Here is a 25,000-nt window from a genome sequence, read left to right as displayed (position 1 = left end):
AATTTAAAATTAATGTCCTTTTAAAATAGCAATCAATAAATCAGGAGTATAAATACAAAATAATAAATATGCCATAAAAGTAACATATTTAAAGATTTACATAAGAAAGGCAGTCTTAAGTAAAAGCACAAGATATTCATTTTCTACTTATTTTTCTGTAAAAGGAGCGGCATCAAGGAGAAAGGATAGATGACAGTTGTAAAAAATAAGGGCCAACAATCTGCTTCAAGACCCCTTAAAATAAAGGCAGCTGTACTTTAGCCTTTTTGTTTCCACAGAATGCAAACACAACATACCCTTCCAGCCAGAATACAACAGTGATTTAAAGGGACACTAAAACCATTTTTTTTTCTTTCATGATTCAGACAGAGCAGGCAATTTTAAGCAACTTTCTAATTAACTTCTATTATCACTTGTTCTTCATTCTCTTGGTATCTTTATTTTAAAAGCAATAATGTAAGCTTAGGACCAGGCCCATTTTTAGTTTAGCATCTGGGTAGCGCTCGCTGATTGGTGGCTTAATGTAGCCACCAATCACCAAGCGCTACCCAGAATGCTGAACCAAAAATGTGCCGGCTTCTGTACTTAGATTCCTGCTTTTTCAAATAAAGATAGCAATAGAATAAAGAAATTTGATAATAGGAGTAAATTAGAAAGGTGCTTAAAATTGCACGCTCTATCTGAATCATGAAAGAAACAATTTAGGTTTAGTGTCCCTTTGTCTTTAATCCTGCTTCACTTGTGGAAATTATTTCCGAACACTTCATGAATGAGGTTTCTCTTTCACTCGTTTTCTCTCTTGCTCTCACAATTTGCACATCTGGGCTTAGGATAAAGGTTCGAGGCAGGAACATCACGGTCTTCTGAGGGCTCATTGAGTTCCTACTATATAACCTTTTTGCTTAGCTTGTTAAAGGGATATGAAACCACAAAAATGTCTCTTGTGATTCAGACAGAGCAAACCATTTTAAACACGTTTCCAATTTACTTCTATTATCAAATTTGCTTCGTTCCCACGCTATGCTGTGTTGAAGCAATACCTAGGTAGGCATCTGGAGCACTACATGTCAGGAAATAGTGCTCTAACAAATAGATAACATTATTTCAAAACTGCTGCAATATAATGCTAAAGAAATGGGGCGGCTCCTAAGAATACGTCCCTGCTTTACAACAAAGGATCCCAAGAGAACAAAGAAAAATTGATAATAGAAGTCAATTACAAAGTGGTTTAAAATAACATGCTCTATCTGAATCATGAAAGAAAAATTGTGGGTTTCAGATCCCTTTAAAGGGACATTGCGATTAAAATTATAAACTTTCTTGATTCCCATAGAACATACAATTTTAAGAAAAACGTTTCAATTTACTTTCAGTTTTATTTTCTTCTTACTTTTAATATGTTTTGTTGAAATGTAGTTATTTCCATAGAGCATACTGAGCTAGGCTCAGGAGCATGCACGTTTCTTCAACATTGTAACAAACATTGTTGAAAACACTGCTGACATAAAGTTCTCAGGACATGTGCACCCTGCTAAACTTACCTACATATGCTTTTAAAGGAACAAGGTAAATTTTTACAATAGAAGAAAATTTGAAAAACTGTACACTGAGTCATGAACGTTTAATTTGACTTCCATGTTCCTTTAGGAGAAGTCCGGGAAGCAATGTTTTTTATTTGTTAGGGGAAAGAGAGAGATTTAAATAGAATGAGAGTGAGACAGAATAACATTTTAGATGGCAAAATAAAACTGAGGTGATTTGTACCCTGTTTCTTTCTCCAAAGTCCAGTCGAAAATCTTCTATAAGATCCCCAAGATCCTGAAACAAAAATATGACACAATTAAGAATATAGTAAAATAAATGATTGCACCGTTAAACCCCCCCCATAGAAGTTGTATGTTACAATGAAAACAAAACGTTTAGTTTATTTTCTATTATCATTTTTAGTTATTCATTTTATTACTTTAGGCTTTTGAAATGTTCTCCTTAAAGGGGCAGAATACATCTTTTTTGCAATGTCATACCCACAATGCATTGCGTTTTTGCAGGGCTTTTGAGGTTGTTTTACACCCTATAAGCTTCTCCATTCCATGGCGTGCTGCTATGACCTTTATCAATCTTTTTTCCTCCGATTTTCAGATGATGTACCCCCCCCCTCCGTACCATAGACTAAAAAGTGCAGGTGAGAATTTCATTGGGAGACCTTTAAGGCAGGGACAGTCTACACCATAATTTTTATTGATTTAAAAGATAGCTAATCCCTTTATTACCCATTCCCTAGTTTTGCATAACCAACACAGTTATATTAATACACTTTTTACCTCTGTAATTACCTTGTATCTAAGACTCTGCAAACTGTCCCCTTATTTCAGTTCTCTTGACAGATTTGCATTTTAGCCAATCAGTGCTGACTCCTAGGTAACTCCACGTGCGTGCGCACAGTGTTATCTATATGACACACATGAACTAACACCCTGTAGTGGTGAAAAACTGTCAAAATGCATTCAGATAAGAGGCGACCTTCAAGGTGTAAGAAATTAGCATATGAACCTCCTAGGTTTAACTAAGAATACCAAGAGAACAAAGCACAATTGGTGATAAAAGTAAATTGGAAACGGGAAAGTTGTTTAAAATGACATGCCCTATCTGAATAATGAACATTTATTTTTGACTAGACTGTTCCTTTAATGTATTGCAGAAAAAAAACAATGTTTATTTTCTCTTTAGGTTTGTCAACTGATTGAATATCATGCCCTTTTTAATGCCAGTGAATAAGATTGTAAGACAGCATTCAAATAAAATAGGATCACATTAACAGACTTTATCTTATAATCATTCCCTGAAATCTTATTTAGAAATGAGCTTTACAATATTATGACTTGTCTGTACATAGACGTCCTTGTAAGAATATCATTTTATGGGAAGAAGAGGTCTGTATATGCTCCTTATTTTAAGGCAGATGAGAGGTCACCTGGGCAAAGCTAAAGGTTTTATACTTAGCAGACTTGAACTGGCAGCTTTGCCTATGGGGTATAGATAAGCTGTGCTCCACCTTTCATAAGAAATCACAGACATTGCTAGATATTGTCAGATAACAGCATTCATTTTAATAGCACAGAAACAAATCTGACAACAAAAGTAAGGTTTGTTAATAATAATATACTTGTATATGGTCCTACAAAGCCGCATGCCACTGTGCCTTTAACTGTTACCACCTTTATAAAATCTTAACTGAATTTTGTTGACTATAAAATAACTTGAAAAAAGATGATAGATATAAGATACATGATAGATAGATGATAGATGATAGATAGATAAATAGATGATAAACAGATGATTGATAGATAGATTAAAGATATAAAATACATGAAAGATAGATGATAAATAGATGATTGATAGATATAGATAGACAGATAGATAGATGATTTATAGATAGATGATAGATAGATGATAGATATATAGATGATAGCTAGATTGAATGATGGATAGATAGATTATATATACATAGATGATAGCTAGATTGAATGATGGATAGATAGATTATATACACATAGATAAATAGATTTATAGATACATGATAAATATATTGATAGATGATAGATAGATAGATAGATAAAGGATATGAGAAAAGTCTTCACTGGATTGAAAGAGAGAATCATGGATGGAAGATGGGATATTCATATGCATACTATTTTAAACCACCTGTATCAGATTTCCAGCAGAAGTAAAAGGGATATTTGTAGTAACCCTGTTCAAGAATGCTTTTTATACACTTAATGGCATCTCCAGGATAATTAAGACCATGCATGGACTGACCATAGTACAAACAGGGTATTTTCCCGGTAGGCCAGTCCTGCCCCCCACTGCCTTGCTGTGTCTGTGAGCCAGTCTCAGAGAAGCAACTCCTCTTGACAATGCCTGTGTGTACCTGTTTTTGTGTGATTGTAGATGTCTGGGCTGCTTTGTCTGTGCATGTGGCTGCTGACTGCCTGTAGATGTCTCTGTGTGTTTTTTTTTCTCTGATAGTGCAGCTTTTGTGTGATAAGTGCTCAGGTGGCTGTTATTATGAGTGTTTGTGACTACACAGGCTAATAAGTAATAAGCACTTATTCTCTATTTAAATGTAAACTGTTTTTTTTTAATGACATTTAACTTTTTTTTGCTATTTAAGGACAACCAGTTTACAAAATACAGTGACAGAAGGCTATTACAAACTTTGAATGTTTTTGTTAATCAAATTAGTACCTTATACTTGTCAGTTTTGTGGTATGGTTAAATAACAAAAAGGGGAGGGGAGTAGGCTGCGTAGCCTTAAAATGTCCAGGCCTATTTTTTATCTCAGTCCGTCACTGAATAAGAGTTTCTCAGCAAGGTGGGCCCATAGGGAAACGTTAATACTGCAATGTATCCAGTGTTTAATACAATCAGTTACATAAATATAAGTAAGACATTAGGATATTTACAAAAATTAGATATTTGCCTTGGCCTAAAGTATTACTTGGTAATGAAATCTGATCTCAAAACTGTTATTGACCCTACGGTTCTTGTTGATCATATTTATCTAGGCAGGCTCAGGAGCATCAATGCAGTTCTGAGAATTGGCTGCTGATTAGAGGCTACACATAAGCCCCACTGCTGCTCCTTCAACAAAATATACCAAAAGGACAAAGTATATTTGATAACAGAAGTAAATTTGAAAGTTGTATAAAATTGTACGTTATATCTGAATCAAGAAAGTAAGAATTAGGGTTTTCATGTCTCTGTAAATGAGTACGTTGTTAACACTACAATCTGAATCCTGAGAGTTTAATGCAGACTTTAATGTGCAGTTTGTGTTTATTGAATGTGTTACAACACCCCATGCCAATAATTCAGAACATGAAGTGACCATAACCTGCAACTGTAACAGCTTTATTCTAAAACATCTAATGTATTGGGTCACTTTCATTAATCTATGATGAATAAACCAAAGCTTTAAAAACAGGGACCAATAAAAAGAGGAACTTCTCTTTGCAAATAGAAATGTATTAATATATCTTGTGACCAGTGCTCGTTACCTAGTTATTTAAAGGGACAGTCTGACAGCCCCCTTATCACATGTCTATTGACTTGCTTTTTAGCCAATTAATGTTGTGTCCTGCACAACTCCATGGGAGAGAGCACAATGTTATCTATATGGCCCACATGAATTAGCAGTCTCTTGTTGTGAAAAGCTAATAAAAAAGCATGTGATAAGAGGCTGTCTTTAGTGGCTTAGAAACAGAAATCTAGAGGTTTAAATGTTATTAAATATATTATTATAGCAATGTTGGTTGTGCAAATAATAAACATTTTGGTGTAGACTGTCCCTTTAAACTAAATGTTGTTTTAAATGGCTAAGCTCTTTCATATGCAAAATTGACTATTATGAGTTTAATTTATATAATTTCCATCAATTCAATTAAATTATGTTTTCAGAAAAAAAAAGCCTTTTCTTGTTCTAGTATTTGTATCAAATTTTATTTGTCCAAATGTATTGCAATATTTGTAAAGCAGTAAAACTGATTTATCATTTTCTTCTCTGTAAAATGCTTATATGATTGAGGTTCCTGTACAAAAATGCTAAATACATTAAAAACAATACAGCAGTTTTGCAAGTTGTGTTTTACCGAAATCTACATACAAAATTACAACGGCTCTGGACACCTGTTTACTGGTTATTTATGCACCAGTGAAGTTGCAGTTTTGGAACTACATTTCCTATGATGCTCAGCCAGCAGATCAGCTGGCTGAGCATCATGGGAAATGTAGGTACAAAACCTCTGGAGGGCCAAGTTTGAGGAAGCACCTCCAACCCCACAGTCCCAAACAGATCTGGTTCAAGCACAAAGAGAACAATAAATAACCACAAACTCTTTTGCTATTTTAAAATCTAACCTCTACATTTCCTACAATTTGCTCATTTTCAATGAACAAACTCAACATTAAAAGAAATTTCAAAAAGTGTTTTTCAATAATGAAAAATAAATACATTATAAAAAAAAAAGTATAATTATTATTGTTTATTTGTAAAACACTGACAAATTCTGTATTACTTTAATTTGACACCATTCACATTTAAGTGCTGGAACTTCTTTGATACTATGCAAAAATGACGTGATCTTTCATGTCTATTAAATTAGATAAATCAAAATGTTTTGGTCTGTTACCAGACTGCATTTCTTAACTAATTGTACAGTTGTCACAATCAACGATTTAAAATGGATACAACAGAATGCAAAAGTTCAAAATGTAATGTTTAGGATTCAGATAGCACATGCTTTGAAACCCCCCCAAAGCATTTTAATTTACTGCTATTGTCAAATTTGTTTTGCTCCCTTTGCACGCTTTGTCGAGAAGCATACCTAGGTAGTCTCAGAAGCATCAATGCACTACTGGGAGCTAGCTGGTGAATGGTGACTACTTTGACTATTTGGTTAACTGTTTTGCAGGGTTTAAATTAAAATAATAATAAGATGCACAAACACATTAGAGCATTTTCATTTTGCCGCTTTATGTCCCATTATAAAATAAAATCTGATAAAAGTACCCAATCAAACATTCAACTCAATATAAGGTATGACCATACTTTTTGCTAGTATCACCACAGTGCCATGCAACCCTTTGAAGTATGAAGTATAAGAACATTGAAGGAATTATATGCAATAAATCTACCTAGCATTTCTGACACAAACTAACAAGATACACATTCCAGTTTCATGTTCTCAGTACTTACCGCAGATTCTGGTGATTCCTCAACTAATATATCAAAGCTTTGTATTTCAGCAGAGCACAGTAATACTAGCAAACATAGCAGGTTCTTCATCCTTATTGTTTGCGGCCAGAGGAACCCTCCGGCGTTGCAATGGAAAAAACGTTTTTTCAAATGAGTCAAAACTCATGCAACAATGGAGTTTATAAGTTCTCTTTTTTTTCAAAACCCAAGTTATAAACTTTGTTCTGACCCAAGACAAATATTTGTCATGTAAAACAAGTCGAAGCTAGGACATGGACTGAGAGGTTGTGTAAATATACAGTGGGGGGTTTATCATCTGTTGATAACCAGGGAGCCTCAGGTAGAAGGTATTTTGCCTTCGTAAGTTCTATTTTAGCTTTGAAGTTCATTTTTGTTCATAACCTTTGCATGGAGACATCACTTTGAACAACAAGAATCAATACTTTAAAATATCCAAAGTAATAGTCAAAGTAATTTAAAGCATGATCTTTATTGGAACAGTTAAACCTAGGAATTATCTTGTCTAAAATATTAGTGGATTTGTATCCTTAACATTGAAACTGGAAACAAGTTGTAACCTCAACTATTAGAAATAATACTACTTGAATACAAAAATAAAAAATATATGGTACACACAATATGTGAAATAAATATAATAAACAAAATAAGATTTCTTCTTCTGTTATATTAAAAAAATAAAATAGCAGCAAAGAAACAGTATGTACTTAATTTATGAAGTGAAGAAAGAGTTATGTGTCCTGTTATTTCTGCTAAAGACACTTTTATATTCTGTTTTGTTGATATTTTTTATTGCGCTACAGGTATCATTGTTTGTATTAAAACAAAACAGTCACATGAGGTACTAGGTCTCATTTACCCAGGAAGTACAGAAGTTTTTGCCAAGTGACATCACAACTTTGGTCAGGTGCCCAACCAAAGCCAGGAGCCTGCACATTTAATTTATTGACATTAATAGAACTTTATGCTCTCTACTAAGAAAAAAATATATGTTTTTTTTACTGTTTTATAAATCACTCACTAACAATCTCTAACATTGTGGCATAGACACAAGTTAACCTGCTTATACCTCTTCCCCTGTGATGTAAGGATTGATGACGGATGGTAGCAGATCCACCTCGACCACATGATCCTTACAGGCTCCTCCTATCCGTCTTCTTATTCCAAAATTATGTTTAGTTATTTTGGATCTATGGGTAGGAACTGGCTTGGAATTGCGGAGCTGTTAAAAGCATGCACTCTACTTGATAATTAATTTTCTGTCTCTGTGACATGACTTAAAGCTGCTTTCTAGAGTAGACAATGGTTTAGAACCATGTCTGAATTTATGACTATTTGTAATCTGTTATCTGCTTCTCTGTACAACTTCAGTGTGCTTCACCTGACATTCTTTTCCCACCTAAAATCTAATTGTAAGTTTACACGGGAATAGGGCCCTCAATTACTCTTGTATTTGTTTGATAAATTTTGTCCTTTGTTTTTAAATTTTTGGATCATCATTGTACTTTTAACTTTGTACCCATGGACAGTGCTGCAGAACTTGTTGGTACTTTATAAATAAAGAATAATAATAATAACAACCTATCCTTGTGATCAAGTGCATGATCTGGGTGTTCAGATACTCTTAAAATTTGGTGTCCCATAGCAATTATGGGTTAGACCATGTGATTTCATCCAGGTGTTGCAGGGGTTCCTAAATTTCGATATACGCCCATATTCCAGGTATAAGATATGCTTACATCAGGAATGGTTTTAGTATAAGGATATATATAAACTTGGTGGCTCTTTCAGAGAAGCAGTCTGGATTCTGGAAATCTGGGAATAAATTCCCAGTGAATAGTTGTTCTAAATCATTTCATTTTTGGAGCTAACAAATTAAAAAATATAATATCATGTGTGACGGGTGGTACCAAGAAAGAGCTGTCCTTTACCAGTTCTCATGTTTTTACTGAAATCCACATCCAATATTCCTATTTAACACTCATTCTTCTTTCTGTTTTTTCATTTTACTTCCCCAAACCTATTGTGACAGAGGGCTGGACAGAGTTGTGGATGGGATTTATCTAGACCCCAGTGACAAATCCCTACTCTCATGTGTGGGATAATGCAGGCAGCTCCAGGGAAAGCTAAAAAAGATGGGAAAATCCTGTTTATTTATTGTGCCTTAATGGTTTCCTGGGGTGGAGTATTTAAAAGAGGAGGGTGTTCCAATTATCCACCCCCCTATCAGGCTGATAAGGCCCCATTTATTAATTCATTTATTTTCAAGAGGGCAGCAGATACTGTAAAAGGATATCCTAGTTTTATCCTAGGCTATCCTCCCGGGCAATGACGCCAAACAAACAAATAGATGGTGGAGAGGTAAAGAAGCAGGTGTCAGATGACGATACTTTTTAACTAGCAGTAAACAGGCTCACATGAGGGAGTCTGCGCTGCAAGAGCTCTAAAGCAAGATCTTATTAAGGCCTTGATGATCAATACAATGGGGCCCATTTATCAAGCTCCGGACGGAGCTTGTGGGCCCGTGTTTCTGGCGAGTCTTCAGACTTGCCAGAAACAGCAGTTATGAAGCAGCGGTCTAAATACCGCTGCTCCATAACCCTGTCTGCCTGCTCTGAGCAGGCGGACAGGAATCGCCAGAAATCAACCCGATCAAGTACGATCGGGTTGATTGACACCTCCCTGCTGGCAGCCCATTGGCCGTGAGTCTGCAGGGGACGGCGTTGCACCAGCAGCTCTTGTGCAATGCTGAATACGGAGAGCGTATTGCTCTCCGCATTCAGCGAGGTCTTGCGGACCAGATCCGCACTGTCGGATCAGGTCCGCAAGACCTTTGATAAATAGGCCCAGTGTCAGGTCTGGTGATATATTCCAAAAAAGTGGGCTGAACCTCTCTGTTCAGACAAGTGCCCACGTGTCTTTCATAGGAAACAATAGGGATTGCAGCTTCATCAAAAGTCTGCCCACATTGCCACTCATGTGTGATCTCAGGTGGGGGCTGTATTTGAAGTGTTTTTATACAACACAGACTGCGAGTTCGCTGAAACAAAAATGGTTTCTGTGTAGGAACCCTCCAAATACTGCATATAAAAACGTAGTTTCACTGTACATGCTATAGATTTAAAACACTGGTGCATGGGTTAGCATGCGTATAACAAGTTGAAAGTAAATGGTTTAAATGGACACTCAAGTCAAAATAAAGTAGTATGATTCAGATAGAGCAGCTGTTTTAAGACACTTTCCAATTTACTTCCTTTATCAAATTTTGCATATTCACACTTTCTGGGGAACAAGATCCTACTGAGCATGTGCAGAAGCTCACAGAGTATACGTATATTAGTCTATGATGGCTGATGTCTGTCACATGACACAGGGGGCTGGCAAAATGAGAGAAAAAATAAATTTGTTAGAAAAAATTCTACTGTTTATTTGAAATTCAGAGTAGGTGTTAAATCATTATCTCTTTATTATGCACTTGTTAATTATGCAATTCTACTGCATTGAGTGGTCCTTCAAGCACAAGCTTCAGGACTTCAAATATTGCAACCGTGTTAACTTCTACCCATAGACTTCAATGTGCCATGCTGTTCAGAAAAAAAACTAACATTCATCACTTATCTCTTGCGCACTAACCCAACCTTGTTTGACCAAATGTGCTGAACCTAACGTACGCTGAATATTTCACATTCCAATGTTCTTCACAAAGAAGAAAATGTTCTCTTTATTTTTAAATATATATATATATATATATATATATATATATATATATATATATATATATCTCAACCTATATATCTGTATGATCTATAATATATATTTAAAAATAATAAGAACATTTTCGCTTACAGGGACACTGTAACCAAAATTTTTCTTTCGTGATTCAGACTGAGCATGAAATTTTAAGCAACTTTCTAATTTCCTCCTATTATCACATTTTCTTCATTCTCTTGGTATCGTTATTTGAAATGCAAGAATGTAAGTTTAGATGCCGGCCCATTTTTGGTGAACAACCTGGGTTATCCTTGCTGATTGGTGGATAAATTCATCCACCAATAAAAAAGTGCTATCCAGAGTACTGAAACCAAAAAAAAGCTTAGATGCCTTCTTTTTCAAATAATGATAGCAAGAGAACGAAGAAAAATTGAAAATAGGAGTAAATTAGAAAGTTGCTTAAAATTTCATGCTCAATCTGAATCACAAAAGAAAATTTTTGGTTACAGTGTCTCTTTAAGTGAAGAACATTGGAATGTAAAATATTTACAGTAAATACAGAGCAAGACACATTATGAAATATCAAAATTGAATAAAAATGATTTTTTTTATGTTTAAAGGTTTTTGAGGGGAAAGGGTTCCAGTATATGTGTGTGTGTGTATAATATATATATATATATATATATATATATATATATATATATATATATATATATATATATATATATATATATATATATATATATATATATTGTGACAGAAAGCAAGGCCTGGTTATAAATGGAAGATATTTAAGACCAAGCATTGTACATGCTATTTCTCCTTTCAGTTAAAACCCCAGGGAGAAAGAGTGTGTATTTGATTATGCAGTTGATAAACTGTGTTCTGGGTCCCTGGGGTTTGGGATAATTGGAGAGAGGGTGGGCCATTATCCCAGACAGCTGTGAAGCTGTCCAGCAGCTAATCACAGGTGTGGCTAATTAGAAGTTGTGAGGGTTTAAATAGCAGCTACAGAAGCTAGTGTGTGTGCGTTTGTTACACTGTGTAAAAGACTTTTGTTCCTGTGAACTGTAAAAGGACATTATTTTTACAAAGCACTTGTGGAATGCTGTGAAGTGCTGGGACACATTTAAAAGTACTTAACTTTGCTGCAGAGGAAGGATTTCCCTCTTTTGAAAATGAACTGCCTGTTTGTTATTGCTGTGAAAAATAAAGCCTTTTAAACTACAGTGGACTGTCCTGTGCTGTATTTGTGCCCTAGAAGACCGTGGTTAAAAGTGTTCCTGTCACACTTGGTGGAGAATCCGGGTAACCACGTTGTATGTCTGTGGGCATAATAATCTGCAAGCAACATGGAGGAAGTCATTAAAGCTTTGATCCATTCTAATGCTATACAGCAGGAGACTAACAGAAAAGCTGCTGAAAATAGTGCAGCACTGCAACAGTTGGTCTTGGCCCAGTCAGAGAGTGCTATGCTGCTGGCTAAATCACAGAAGGAGAACACTGAATTGTTGATACAACAGATGGCTGCTGTGCAAGCTGAGACATTCAGGAAGACCCGGGAAGAGCAACAAAGTGCTACACAAACTCTGCAACGAGAGGTTCAAGCCATATCAGAAAAACTGAACTCTGAATATGTTGGTGGCAGCCAAGGTTCCAGAGTAATAAGGGCTAGTCATTATCTTCAAAAAATGACAGCAGCTGATGATGTTGAGGCATATCTTTTGGCATTTGAACGCACAGCAGAAAGAGAAAAATGGCCGACAGTTGAGTGGGCGAGTATACTTGCGCCATTTCTTAGTGGTGAACCTCAGAAGGCCTACTTTGATTTAGAGCCAGCACAAGCCAGTGACTATGAGAAATTGAAAGCAGAAATCCTTGCACGCCTGGGGGTGACTTCGGCAGTCCGTGCACAAAGATTCCATTCCTGGATGTTTTCATCTCATAATGCTGCAAGATCCCAGATGTTTGACCTTATACACCTTACCAGGAAGTGGCTGCAACCAGAGGTTAATTCGGCTACCAAAATAGTGGAACTACTGGTGATGGACCGGTTTCAGCGTGGATTACCTGCTTCCCTGCGGCGGTGGGTTAATCAAGGTGATCCTTAAACAGCGGATCAGTTGATTGTATTGGTCGAAAGATTTATAGCTTCAGGAGAAGTTTTGCAACAATCTTCAATGGATCAGCCCCACAATCCCAAGTCCCAGAGCACTACAAGAACTGGTAAGACTGTTCAGGGCATAAAGGAGATAAGAGAGCAGCAGGTGTGTAGGCAAAACACCAGAGACATTTCCCCAGGAATTAAGGAAACATTTAAATATAACCAACCTGAAAGATGTTTTAAATGTAATGAGGTTGGGCATATTGCTAGAGACTGTGATAAAGATGAATTTATGGACTGTAATGTTGCACATTCACTATTGTCTAATAGCAACAGCTCTGTTAATAATGATTCCCATTGGTGTACTGTGACGGTTAATGGTAAAGTGTCTAGGGCTTTGCTTGATTCAGGAAGTATGGTCACACTAGTGGCTAAATCTTTAGTACCAGATGCAGTATTAGATTATGGGGAAAAAATGGGAATTATCTGTGTTCATGGAGATAAACGGGAATATCCTACAGCTGAGGTGGAGATTGAGACTCAGTGTGGTAAATTAAAATATTGTGTGGGTGTAGTACCAAATTTAGCCCATGAGGTGGTGATAGGGAGAGATTTTCCAAAATTTCTGGAGTTATGGGAATCTCCAGAAATATGTCAAACTTCTGATATTTATGTATTTCCTTTCTCTGAAACTGATTTTGAAGGGGGTTCCATTGAAAAGGAGAAAAATAAGATTTATTGCCCTATGCCTGTATTAGTAGGTGATCAACCTTCTCAGAGTAATGAAGTACCAAGTACTAGCTCGGAAAATATTGATGATTTGATAGATCTGGTTGGTGGCCCTGGTAATTTTAAAAAAGCCCAATGGGAGGATCCAACATTGGTAGAGGCAAGAAATAATATCAGGGTTATAAATGATGTTGTGACACAGCCAGGAAAAGTATTACCCTATCCTTATTTTGAAGCAGTTAATGATTTGGTATATCGTGTAGAGAAGAAAGGAACAGACATTGTTAAACAACTTTTGGTGCCCCAGACTTTTAGAAACACTGTATTAAATCTTGCACATAACCACATTCTAGGGGGGCATTTGGGAGTTGAGAAAACCAAAGAGAGAGTTCTTAGAAGGTTTAATTGGCCAGGGATATTTGTAGCCATCAAGGATTATTGTGCTTGATGCCCTAAGTGTCAACTTACAGCTCCTGCTAAAGATTTTAGTAACCCTTTAGTGCCCTTGCCTATAATTGATGTGCCTTTTGAAAGAATTGCTATGGACTTGGTGGGTCCACTGGTTAAATCTGCTAGAGGACATCAGTATATACTGGTAATCCTTGATTATGCTACACGCTATCCTGAGGCAGTTCCCCTTCGTAACAGCTCTGCAAAGTCCATAGCAAAAGAACTCATGCTAATGTTTAGCAGGGTCGGGATACCTAAGGAAATTTTGACAGACCAAGGAACTCCATTTATGTCCAGGGTTACAAAAGAATTGTGTAAGTTGTTTGGCATAAAACAACTAAGGACCTCAGTATATCACACTCAGACTGATGGTTTAGTAGAAAGGTTTAACAAAACTCTCAAAAGTATGCTAAGAAAGGTAATTGACACAGATGGGAGAAATTGGGACCTTCTGTTACCCTATTTAATGTTCTCTATCAGGGAGGTTCCCCAGGCTTCTACATGTTTTTCCCCATTTGAACTGTTATAATGGCGGCATCCCAGGGGATTACTAGATATAGTTAAAGAGACTTGGGAGCAAGAGACAACACCTTATCGAAGTATTATTGAACATATTTCCCAAATGCAGGATCGTATGGAAGCTGTCATGCCCATTGTAAGGGAACATATGGGAAAAGCACAGGAAGCACAAAAGTACAGCTACAACCGTAATGCTAGAGCCAGGGTGTTTCAACCTAGGGATAGGGTGTTAGTTCTGGTCCCTACAGTTGAAAATAAATTCTTGGCTACTTGGCAGGGCCCATATGAGATAATTGAGAAAGTGGGTGATGTTAATTACAAAGTAAGTCAGCCAGGGAGAAGGAAACCTGAGCAAATATATCATATAAATCTGTTAAAACCTTGGAAAGATAGGGAAGTTTTAGTTGCCTTAAAACCTACAGAACTCCCTGTCACTGAACCAGAGGTAAATATATCGGAAACCCTATCTGTACATCAGAAGCGAGAGGTCAAGGATTTTATTAGAATAAACAAAGAGGTATTTTCTGTGGTACTGGGAAAAACTAATGTTATTAAGCATGACATAATAACAGAACCAGGGAAGAAGGTCTGCCTTAAACCCTATAGGGTCCCTGAGGCTCGTAGAAAGGCTATTAAACTGGAGGTAGAAAAAATGTTAAAGCTTGGGGTAATTGAGGAGTCACAAAGTGAGTGGAACAGTCCAATCGTGCTTGTTCCAAAGCCGGATGGTTCATTAAGGTTCTGTAATGACTTTCATAAGCTTAATTGTGTTTCCAAATTTGACACCTACCCAATGCCTAGAGTAGATGAGTTGATAGAAAGGCTAGGAAAAGCATGTTATCTCACTACAATTGATTTAACAAAAGGGTATTGGCAGGTGCCTCTCACTAGTCAAGCAAAGGAAAAGACAGCTTTTTCAACCCCAGAGGGCTTATTTCAGTATACGGTGTTGCCATTTGGTTTACATGGGGCCCCGGCAACATTCCAGAGGATTATGGATAGAATTCTGAAACCCCATGTTCATTATGCGGCAGCATATTTGGATGATGTTATAATTTATAGTACAGATTGGGAATCCCATCTTCCAAAAGTTCAAGCAGTACTTGATGCAATACGGTCCGCTGGGTTAACTGCCAATCCTGCAAAATGTACTGTTGGTTTACAGGAAGCTAAGTACTTGGGTTATACTATTGGTAGAGGATTAGTTAAACCTCAGATAACAAAAGTAGAGGCCATACAGAACTGGCCACAGCCTCTAACTAAAAAACAAGTAAGAGCATTTATTGGGATAACTAGTTATTATAGAAGGTTTATCCCGAATTTCGCTACAATTGTGGCACCCTTGACAGATCTCACAAAAGCAAGTGCCCCAATTATGATAAAATGGTCCCCAGAAGCAGAACAAGCTTTTAAGCATTTGAAAGATGCCCTTTGTGCCCATCCAGTTTTGGTAACCCCCAATTTCGCTAAAGATTTTATTGTACAGACAGATGCCTCTGATGTTGATTTAGGAGCAGTTCTCTCGCAGGACTGTCAGGGAGAAGAGCATCCTTTTTTCACAGGAAAATAACTATTCTATAGTGGAGAAAGAATGCCTTGCCATTAAGTGGGCTTTAGAGACCCTTAGGTACTATCTGTTGGGAAGAAAATTTAAATTAATAACAGATCATGCTCCTGTCACATGGATGAGTCAGAATAAGGAAACAAATTCAAGGGTTACTAGGTGGTTTCTTAGCTTGCAACCCTTCAATTTTACTGTTGAGCACAGGGCTGGTCTTTTGCAGGGCAATGCTGATGGTTTGTCTCGGGTACATTCATTGATGTCCATGGTCGCTCAACCCACTGGGTGTGAGCTGGGGGGGAGGATATGTGACAGAAAGCAAGGCCTGGTTATAAATGGAAGATATTTAAGACCAAGTGTGTATTTGATTATGCAGTTGATAAACTGTGTTCTGGGTCCCTGGGGTTTGGGATAATTGGAGAGAGGGTGGGCCATTATCCCAGACAGCTGTGAAGCTGTCCAGCAGCTAATCACAGGTGTGGCTAATTAAAAGTTGTGAGGGTTTAAATAGCAGCCTCACTTAGGCCTTGAGAGAGAGTTACACAGCTACAGAAGCTGGTGTGTGTGTGTTTGTTACACTGTGTAAAAGACTTTTGTTCCTGTGAACTGTAAAAGGACATTATTTTTACAAAGCACTTGTGGAATGCTGTGAAGTGCTGGGACACATTTAAAAGTACTTAACTTTGCTGCAGAGGAAGGATTTCCCTCTTTTGAAAATGAACTGCCTGTTTGTTATTGCTGTGAAAAATAAAGCCTTTTAAACTACAGTGGACTGTCCTGTGCTGCATTTGTGCCCTAGAAGACCGTGGTTAAAAGTGTTCCTTTTACAATATATATATATATATATATATATATATATATATATATTTATCCACATACACATATTTAGACACACACACACACACACATATATATATATATATATATATATATATATATATATATATATATATATATATATATATATACAGTACTGTGCAAAAGTTTTAGGCCACAATTAGATTTGCTGTATCAGCAATGGTATAATGACCATATACAATTATTTCTCAGTCTTTTTATTATAATACAACCAGAAAATACAGGATATTTATATGCGGTATTAAAAAAACAGAAACAAATGCTAAAAGAGGCTAAAGTGGCAAGTATTTAGTGTGACCTCCCCTTACACTTGAGCAATAGCAGGAACCTGGCTCTCGTAAAACTAAATGGAATAGAACCCTAATTAATGTCATTGCTAACACCTGTATTTGTCCTACTATTTCATGCCAAAATGACTGCTGGGAAAAAGGTCTATTACACCAGGTTTGTACAAGACATGTTTGAGCATTACACACACATGTGGTATGAGTTTAATTCAGTGGAAGCTTCTAAAAAACAAACAAAAAAAAAGTTTAATCACCACATTCCATTCAAAATGCCAAAGATCACAGAATTTGACAGACATAAAATCATACTTTTGCTTCAGCAAGGCCACTCTTAAAGGGAAATCAGCAAACTAACTAGGTACTCAAGATGTGGTATTCAAGCTGCTACAAAGAAATTTGAAGAATTAGGAGAGGTCAAGGACTAAAAAAGGACAGGAAGGCCAAGAAAACTTTCAGAATCTGATGAAAAGTTTCTCAGAGTTTCTTCTTTGAGAGACAGGAAGAAGTCCAGCAAGGATCTGGCAGCTTCATTGGGATGCCAAGTTGACCCTTGTACAGTCAAAAGAAGCTTGATCAGGAATGGTCTTTGTGGAAGGGTAGCAGCCAAGAAAACAATTTTATTGGATAGGGAACAGGGTGAAAAGGCTAAGATATGTTAAAGTCCCAAAGAGAAAAGTAACAAAGCTCAGCAATCTAATGGCCTGTAGCCTGGCGTGTGTCAATATAAGCATGAGGCTGTGTGGAGCTGGCTGTAGGACAGCGGACAAGCTGCAAAAGCAAGGATGCAGAGAGAAAGCCGCTACGGAGCAACTTTAAAAGGCAGTCTTTATTAAAACACGTTAAAAGTGGATAATACACCAGGCAGGAGGCTCATCTCTTACGCATTTTGCACTTCAGCAGAGCGCTTACTCATAGATAGAGACACAGGTAAAACACCTTTGTATTTGAAAACCAGATCATCCAATCACATGTGAGTTCCAATTAGTGATATCATCACCCAGGTAAATTTAACTGTGAAGTTGCTCTCACAATTGGATCCGGATTCAAAACAAAGGGATTAAAGTCACAAAAAGGAAAACCTGCTGGCAGCAGCAGACTTCGGCTACATAACTTGATACTAAAGTTTGCAAACATATGCTAATAAACATTGAAACATAGTTGCACAATTGTTAGGACAAAATAACATCAGCACAAAGTTAACTATTGGAGACCACAATTTGAACAAGGTCCATCTCCAACCGACAACGTGAAGACAATTTATTTATCAGATCATGAATATATTTAACATGAATTAGGGTAGTAGATGTACATGTAAATATAACATTTATTTAATTAAAAAAATAACATCTGTTCTACAAAATAATGCACGTTCCACTCTTGGTTCATGCCCAAGTTTATAAATAAAAAAAAAGCTATTTTAAAAAAATATATATATTTTAAACTTATGGCCACCTCTTTGAGGTGTTCTAGCTACATCAATAACCTTGATTCTGAATTGTGGTCCATTTGTAAAATGTACATGATTAAAATGTTTAGCAACAGCTGAATTTTTATTATTATTTTTGACATCTCTAAGATGTTCCCTAGTGCGGGATCTAAGAGTGCTAGTTGATTCATCTACAGTATCTCAGAAAAGTGAGTACACCCCTCACATTTTTGTAAATATTTTATTATATCTTTTCATGTGACAACACTGAAGAAATGACACTTTGGTACAATGTAAAGTAGTGAGTGTACAGCCTGTATAACAGGGTAAATTTACTGCCCCCTCAAAATAACTAAACACACATCCATTAATGTCTAAACCCTTGGCAACAAAAGTGAGTACACCCCTAATTGGAAATGTCCAAATTGGGCCCAATTAGGTCATTTTCCCTCCCCGGTGTCATGTGACTCATTAGTGTTACAAGTTCTCAGGTGTGAATGGGGAGCAGGTGTGTTAAATTTGGTGTTATCGCTCTCACACTCATACTGGTCACTGGAAGTTCAACATGGCACCTCATGGCAAAGAACTCAGATCTGAAAAAAGAGTTGTTGCTCTACATAAAGATGGCCTAGTGTATAAGAAGATTGCCAAGACCTTGAAACTGAGCTGCAGCACGGTGGGCAAGACCATACAGTGGTTTCACAGGACACGCAGAACAGGTATCGCCATGGTCGACCAAAGAAGTTGAGTGCACATGCTCAGAGACAGATCCAGAGGTTGTCTTTGGGAAATAGATGCATCAGTACTGCCAGCATTGCTGCAGAGGTTGAAGGGGTGGGGGGACAGCCTGTCAGTGCTCAGATCATACGCCGCACACTGCATCAAATTGGTCTGCATGGCTGTCGTCTCTGAGGGAAGCCTCTTCCAAAGATGATGCACAAGAAAGCCAGCAAACAGTTTGCTGAAGGCAAGCAGACTAAGGACATGGATTACTGGAACCATGTCCTTTGGTCCGATGAGACCAAGATAAACTTATTTGGTTCCGATGGTGTCAAGCGTGTGTGGCGGCAACCAGGTGAGGAGTACAAAGACAAGTCTGTCTTGCCTACAGTCAAGCATGGTGGTGAGAGTGTTGTGGTCTGGGCCTGCATGAGTGCTGCCAACACTGGGGCACTTCAGTTCATTGAGGGAACCTTGGAAGCCAACATGTACTGTGACATACTGAATCAGAGCATGATCCCCTCCCTTCGGAGACTGGGCCGCAGGGCAGTATTCCAACATGATAACAACCCCAAACACACCTCCACTGCTTTGCTAAAGAAGCTGAAGGTTAAGGTGATGGACTGGCCAAGCATGTCTCCAGACCTAAACCCTATTAAGCATCTGTGGGGCATCCTCAAGCCGAAGGAGGGGGAGCGCAAGGTCTCTAACATCCACCAGCTCTGTGATGTCATGGAGGAGTGGAAGAGGACTCTAGTGGCAACCTGTGAAGCTCTGGTGAACTCCATGCCCAAGAGGGTTAAGGCAGTGCTGGAGAATAATGGCGGCCACACAAAATATTGATACTTTGGGCCCAATTTGGACATTTCCACTTAGGGGTGTACTCCCTTTTGTTTCCAATGGTTTATACATTAATGGCTGTGTGTTGAGTTTTGTTGAGGGGACAGCAAATTTACACTGTTATACAGGCTGTACACTCACTACTTTACATTGTAGCAAAGTGTCATTTCTTCAGTGTTGTCACATGAAAAGATATAATAGCATATTTACAAAAATGTGAGGGGTGTACTCATTTTTGTGAGATACTGTACTTATTGGGTCCCCCAATTTCTACAGTCTAGTAGGTGAACTATGCATTCCGTTAAACAAGTGGCATGAAAAGAGATCTGAAAGGACTCTCTCGTAACTTTACTTTGAAAGCTGTTTGTAAAATCCATCACCTCACAGGTCAAGCAATTGGCCAAATGTAATCTATAATTTCTAACATTGCGTAACCATGTAGAATTGTGGTCCTTGTTGGAAGAGACTTGACTGAGTGACAGTTTAGATGCTAGAGTAGGATGTTATTTTGCTACAAACCTACAATTACCTATTAGAGGTGCCAAGATGTTATCACCTTTTAAAACATCCAAATGTTGTCTAATGATCCTACAAATATTGTCATAGTGTAGAGAAAAATCAGCCCCCTCCTTGGTTTATTATTCACTTTTATCGTGTTTCAATGAAGACTGCCTTTTAACGTTGCTCCGTAGCATTTTTTTTCTCTGCTTCTAAGATATACTAAAGCTCACAAAGATTGGAATGAAGATCAGTGGATAAGAGAATTATGGAGTGACAAATCCATTTTTGAAATATTTGGGTCCAATTGTCGACAATATGTGAGAAGAAGAACAAAAGAAGAGAAAGGGCGCCTCCTAGTGTAGCCAGTATATGATGGAATAATTATCATAAAGTGGAATGGTACTCACAATTTTTAAAGGCAAAGGTAATGCCTAGGTATGCGGTCTGGGAACTTTGCAGTGTCCCAGCTGACTGTGCACCAATACAAGGTCAGCTCCTCCTGGAAAATCCGATTTTCTGCAGTCTGAAAAGTGTGAAAAATAAAGAGGGCGACTCCTAGTGCAAATCAATAAGTAAAATTAAACCCACTTGCTGTTCCCAACAGATGGATACTCACAAGGTGTAAAGCACACTATAGTGCAATTGAAGCATGCTGGGTATATTAGAGTGGCCCAGCGCACATTAAACCAAGGCTGTTTTCTGCTCCAAAACCTCTTAGGCAACAAATGATGGAAAGGAGACTCCAGTATAAAAGATCACTTTATAAACAGAATTTTAAAAACAATTGACAGATAAAATCAATATATCTTATCAGTATAACACGCTATGCGGTTCTCAGCACTAACCACGCTGTTTCCTCAGGCAGGTGAGAAGAAGAGTTGGAGAGAGATGGAAGAATGAGTGCTTGTGGCCTTCAGTGAAACATGGTGGAGGGTCTGTCCTGATTTGGGGCTGCATTTCTGCCAGTGGTGTTGGCGATATTCTCCTAATTGATGGGGTCATGAATGCTGAAAAGTACAGACAGGTTTTAATTCATTGTGCCGTTCCTTTTAGATAGACCCAGTTTGGCTAACCTCTCCTCATAGCTTAAATTCTCAATTCCCTTATTTGCTTTGTGGCCTTTCTCTGAACTTTTTCTAAGTCTGCATTGTCTTTTTTGAGATTGGGCAAGCACTACCAAGGGTGCTTCAAATATAGATAGCAAAGGAACAAAGACACATTGATAATAGAAGTAAATTTGAAAGTTGCTTAAAATTGTATGCTCTATCTGAACCATGAAAGAAAACATTGGGTTTAGTATCCCTTTAAAGTGATGGTAAATCCTAGCGTTTTTTTTTAAATACTAGGATTTACCAGTGTTACAAATAAAGGGGACTTTCAGTCATGTAACATAAAATACTTCATGCTGAAAGCTCCTTTATTTGCCAGCAGCATATGGCAAATACCTCCCACGGCAGAACGCTTTTTTATCACTGAGGTGATGTTAGCCAATAGCGTGATAGCAATACAGAATACAATTCGCACACGCGGCTATTGGCTAAGAGGTGGAAATGTCACCTCATTGATAAAATAGCGTTCTTCCATGACAGGCCAGATGCACTCTCATTTAGCGAGGTCTTGCGGACCTGATCCGCAGTGTCGGATCAGGTCCGCAAGACCTTTGATAAATTGGGGCCCAAATGTCTGGGCAGCCGTCATTCCTGCTCCGCTCCGCCTCCACTCCACCGAGATAAAGATGGTGCTTCCCTGGAAGTAGATCTTCGCCGCCTGGATGAAGACTTTGCTCCACTTGGAAGAAGATGGATGTCTGGACTTCAGGAATGGTGAGTACATTTTTTGCGATTAGAGTTATTTTTTTTTTTAGATTAGGGCTTTTTTTTTTAATGGGCAGCAAAAGAGCCGATTGCCCTTTTAATGGCAATGCCCATACAAATGCCCCTTTAGGGTCAATGGATAGATTAGATTTTTTTAGAGTTAGGTCTTTTTTATTTTGGGGTTGGGTGGGTGGGTGGTTTTACTGTTAGGGGTTAATTTGTATTTTTTTTTAGGTAAAAGAGCTGGGGCTCGATCAAATATACGGCGCAGGTTTCGGCGCAAGCATGGGAACCTGCGCCGTCCGTAATTTCATCTTGCACATCGGGGTATTACATAAACCCCGCCGGCAGTTCATAAAGTGCCGTAAGTCTGATAAACTAGCGATGTCCAGAAATGAGCGTAAATACAAATTTCTGGAGTCGCCAGTGAAAAGTAAAGAAAATAACAAGTCTCCCGTAAAAGTCTAACACGCCTCCCAAAAATAACAATAAAACAATAAAAAATAACCTAACACCCCCTAAATGCACTAAAATTACCTAATTTACAAAATACTAACATTACTATTAAATTAAAAAAAACTAACCCTACTTTAAAAATACAAATAAACTAAGTATAAATTAAAGGGGCAGTCTAATCAAAATTCAGGAGTAGACTGTCCCTTTAAGCAAGAATTACAGAAAATAAAAAAATCTAAGATTACAGAAAATAATAAATAAAATTACAAAATTTTAAATAAATTACAACTAATCCCTATGAAAATAAAAAAGCCCCCCCAAATAAATCTAATAAACTACCAGTAGCCCTTAAAAGGACTTTTTGCAGGCATTTTTGGGAATTACGGTGTTCCCATACTCAGCGCAAGGCTTGCTGAGGCTGCCTTTTATGGCGAGGTAAAAATGGAGTAAGATTTCTCCATTTTCGCCATGTAAGTCCTTGCGCTGGATATTGGATACCGATTAGCGACACGGTTCTATGTTAGCCGGCGATGGGTGACATATACGCGCGTAACTTGTATGCTACGCCGTATATGTAATACCAAAATCGCATAAAATCTGGTGGCGGAGGATTTTGCGGGCGACGCTGCATATGTAATGGAGGCCCTGATTTCTTCAGGGCAATGCCCAACAAAAGGCCCTTTTAAGGGCTATTGGTAGTTTAGTGTTAGATTAGGGGGTGTTTTTATTTTGGGGTGGCTTTTTTGTTTTTATAGGGGTATTAGATTAGGTTTACATTTTTTTATTTTGGATAATTTCGTTTATTTTTTTCTGTATTCTTAGATTTTTTTATTTTTTGTAATATTAGATTTTTTATTTTAATTTAATCTTAGGTTTTTTTTAATGTAATGTTAGGATTTTTTATTTTAATGTTAAATTAGGATTTTTTTTGATAATTTTTAATAAATTTTTAAAGGTAATCTTTTTTTATTTTATGTAATTGTAGTTAATTGGGATTTAATTTAGGGGATTAAATTTAACTAAAGTGCTAAATAGTACACTAACACCCATAAACTACCTATTAACCCCTAAACCGAGGCCCCCCACATCACAAACACTAAAATAAATATTTTAACCCCTAATCTGCCGAACCGGACATCGCCGCCACTATAATAAATATATTAACCTCTAAACCGCCCCACTCCCGCATCGCAAACACTATTTAAATATTATTAACCCCTAATCTGCCGGCCCTAACATCGCTGCCACCTACCTACATTTATTAACCCCTAATCTGCCACCCCCAACGTCGCTGCCACTATAATAAAGTTATTAACCCCTAAACCTAAGTCTAACCCTATCCCTAACACCCCTAACTTAAATATAGTTTAAATAAATCTAAATAAAATTACTACAATTAACTAAAAAAAAAAAAAACTTTAGTTTTTTTTGTACTTTAGATAATTTTATTTAATTGTAATTAATTGTATTTAATTTATTTAATTAATTTAATTGTAGTGTAGTGTTAGGTGTTAGTGCAACTTAGGTTAGGTTTTATTTTACAGGTAAATTTGTCTTTATTTTAACTAGGTAGTTATTAAATAGTTAATAACTATTTAATAAATATTCTACCTAGTTAAAATAAATACAAAGCTGCCTGCAAAATAAAAATAAACCCTAAGGTAGCTACAATGTAACTATTAGTTATATTGCAGCTACCTTAGGGTTTATTTTATAGGTAAGTATTTAGTTTTAAATAGGAATAATTTAGTTAATGATAGGAATTTTATTTAGATTTATTTAAATTATATTTAAGTTGGGGGTTAGAGTTAGACTTAGGTTTAGGGGTTAATATGTTTATTACAGTGGTGGCGACGTTGGGGGCGGCAGATTAGGGATTAAGTGTAGTTAGGTTGTGGCGACGTTGGGGGCGGCAGATTAGGGGTTAATAAATATAATGTAGGGGTTGGCGATGTTGGGGGTGGCAGATTAGGGGTTCATAAGTATAATGTAGGTGGCGGCGGTGTCCGGAGTGGCAGATTAGGGGTTAATAATATAATGTAGGTGTCAGCGATGTCGGGGGCGTCAGATTAGGGGTTAATAAGTGTAAGATTAGGGGTTAATAATATTATGCAGGTGTCGGGGGCGGCTGATTAGGGGTTAATAAGTGTAAGATTAGGGGTGTTTAGACTCGGGGTTCATGTTAGGTTGTTAGGTGTAGACATAAATGTATTTCCCCATAGGAATCAATGGGGCTTCATTAGGAGCTTTAC

At 37.3% G+C, this 25,000-nt stretch overlaps 1 protein-coding gene across 1 annotated transcript in view; it reads right to left on the bottom strand.

The window, feature by feature from the left end:
- The window catches only part of ITIH2 (inter-alpha-trypsin inhibitor heavy chain 2), a 66,911-nt gene extending 59,998 nt beyond the window's left edge, over positions 1–6,913 (bottom strand). Inside the window, exons 1-2 of the mRNA XM_053716430.1 lie at positions 6,755–6,913; positions 1,765–1,818 (exon numbers count right to left, since the gene is read on the bottom strand). Coding sequence (XP_053572405.1) covers positions 1,765–1,818; positions 6,755–6,844 — 144 coding nt within the window. The 5' untranslated portion in view covers positions 6,845–6,913. The remainder of the gene's footprint in view (positions 1–1,764; positions 1,819–6,754) is intronic.
- Positions 6,914–25,000: the final 18,087 nt, after the last annotated feature.

This window comes from Bombina bombina, chromosome 6 (assembly GCF_027579735.1).
Source record: "Bombina bombina isolate aBomBom1 chromosome 6, aBomBom1.pri, whole genome shotgun sequence".
Taxonomy (NCBI): Eukaryota; Metazoa; Chordata; class Amphibia; order Anura; family Bombinatoridae; genus Bombina; species Bombina bombina.
The sequence above is the reverse complement of the archived record's forward strand: the minus strand, read 5'-3'. Positions and strand labels throughout refer to the sequence as shown.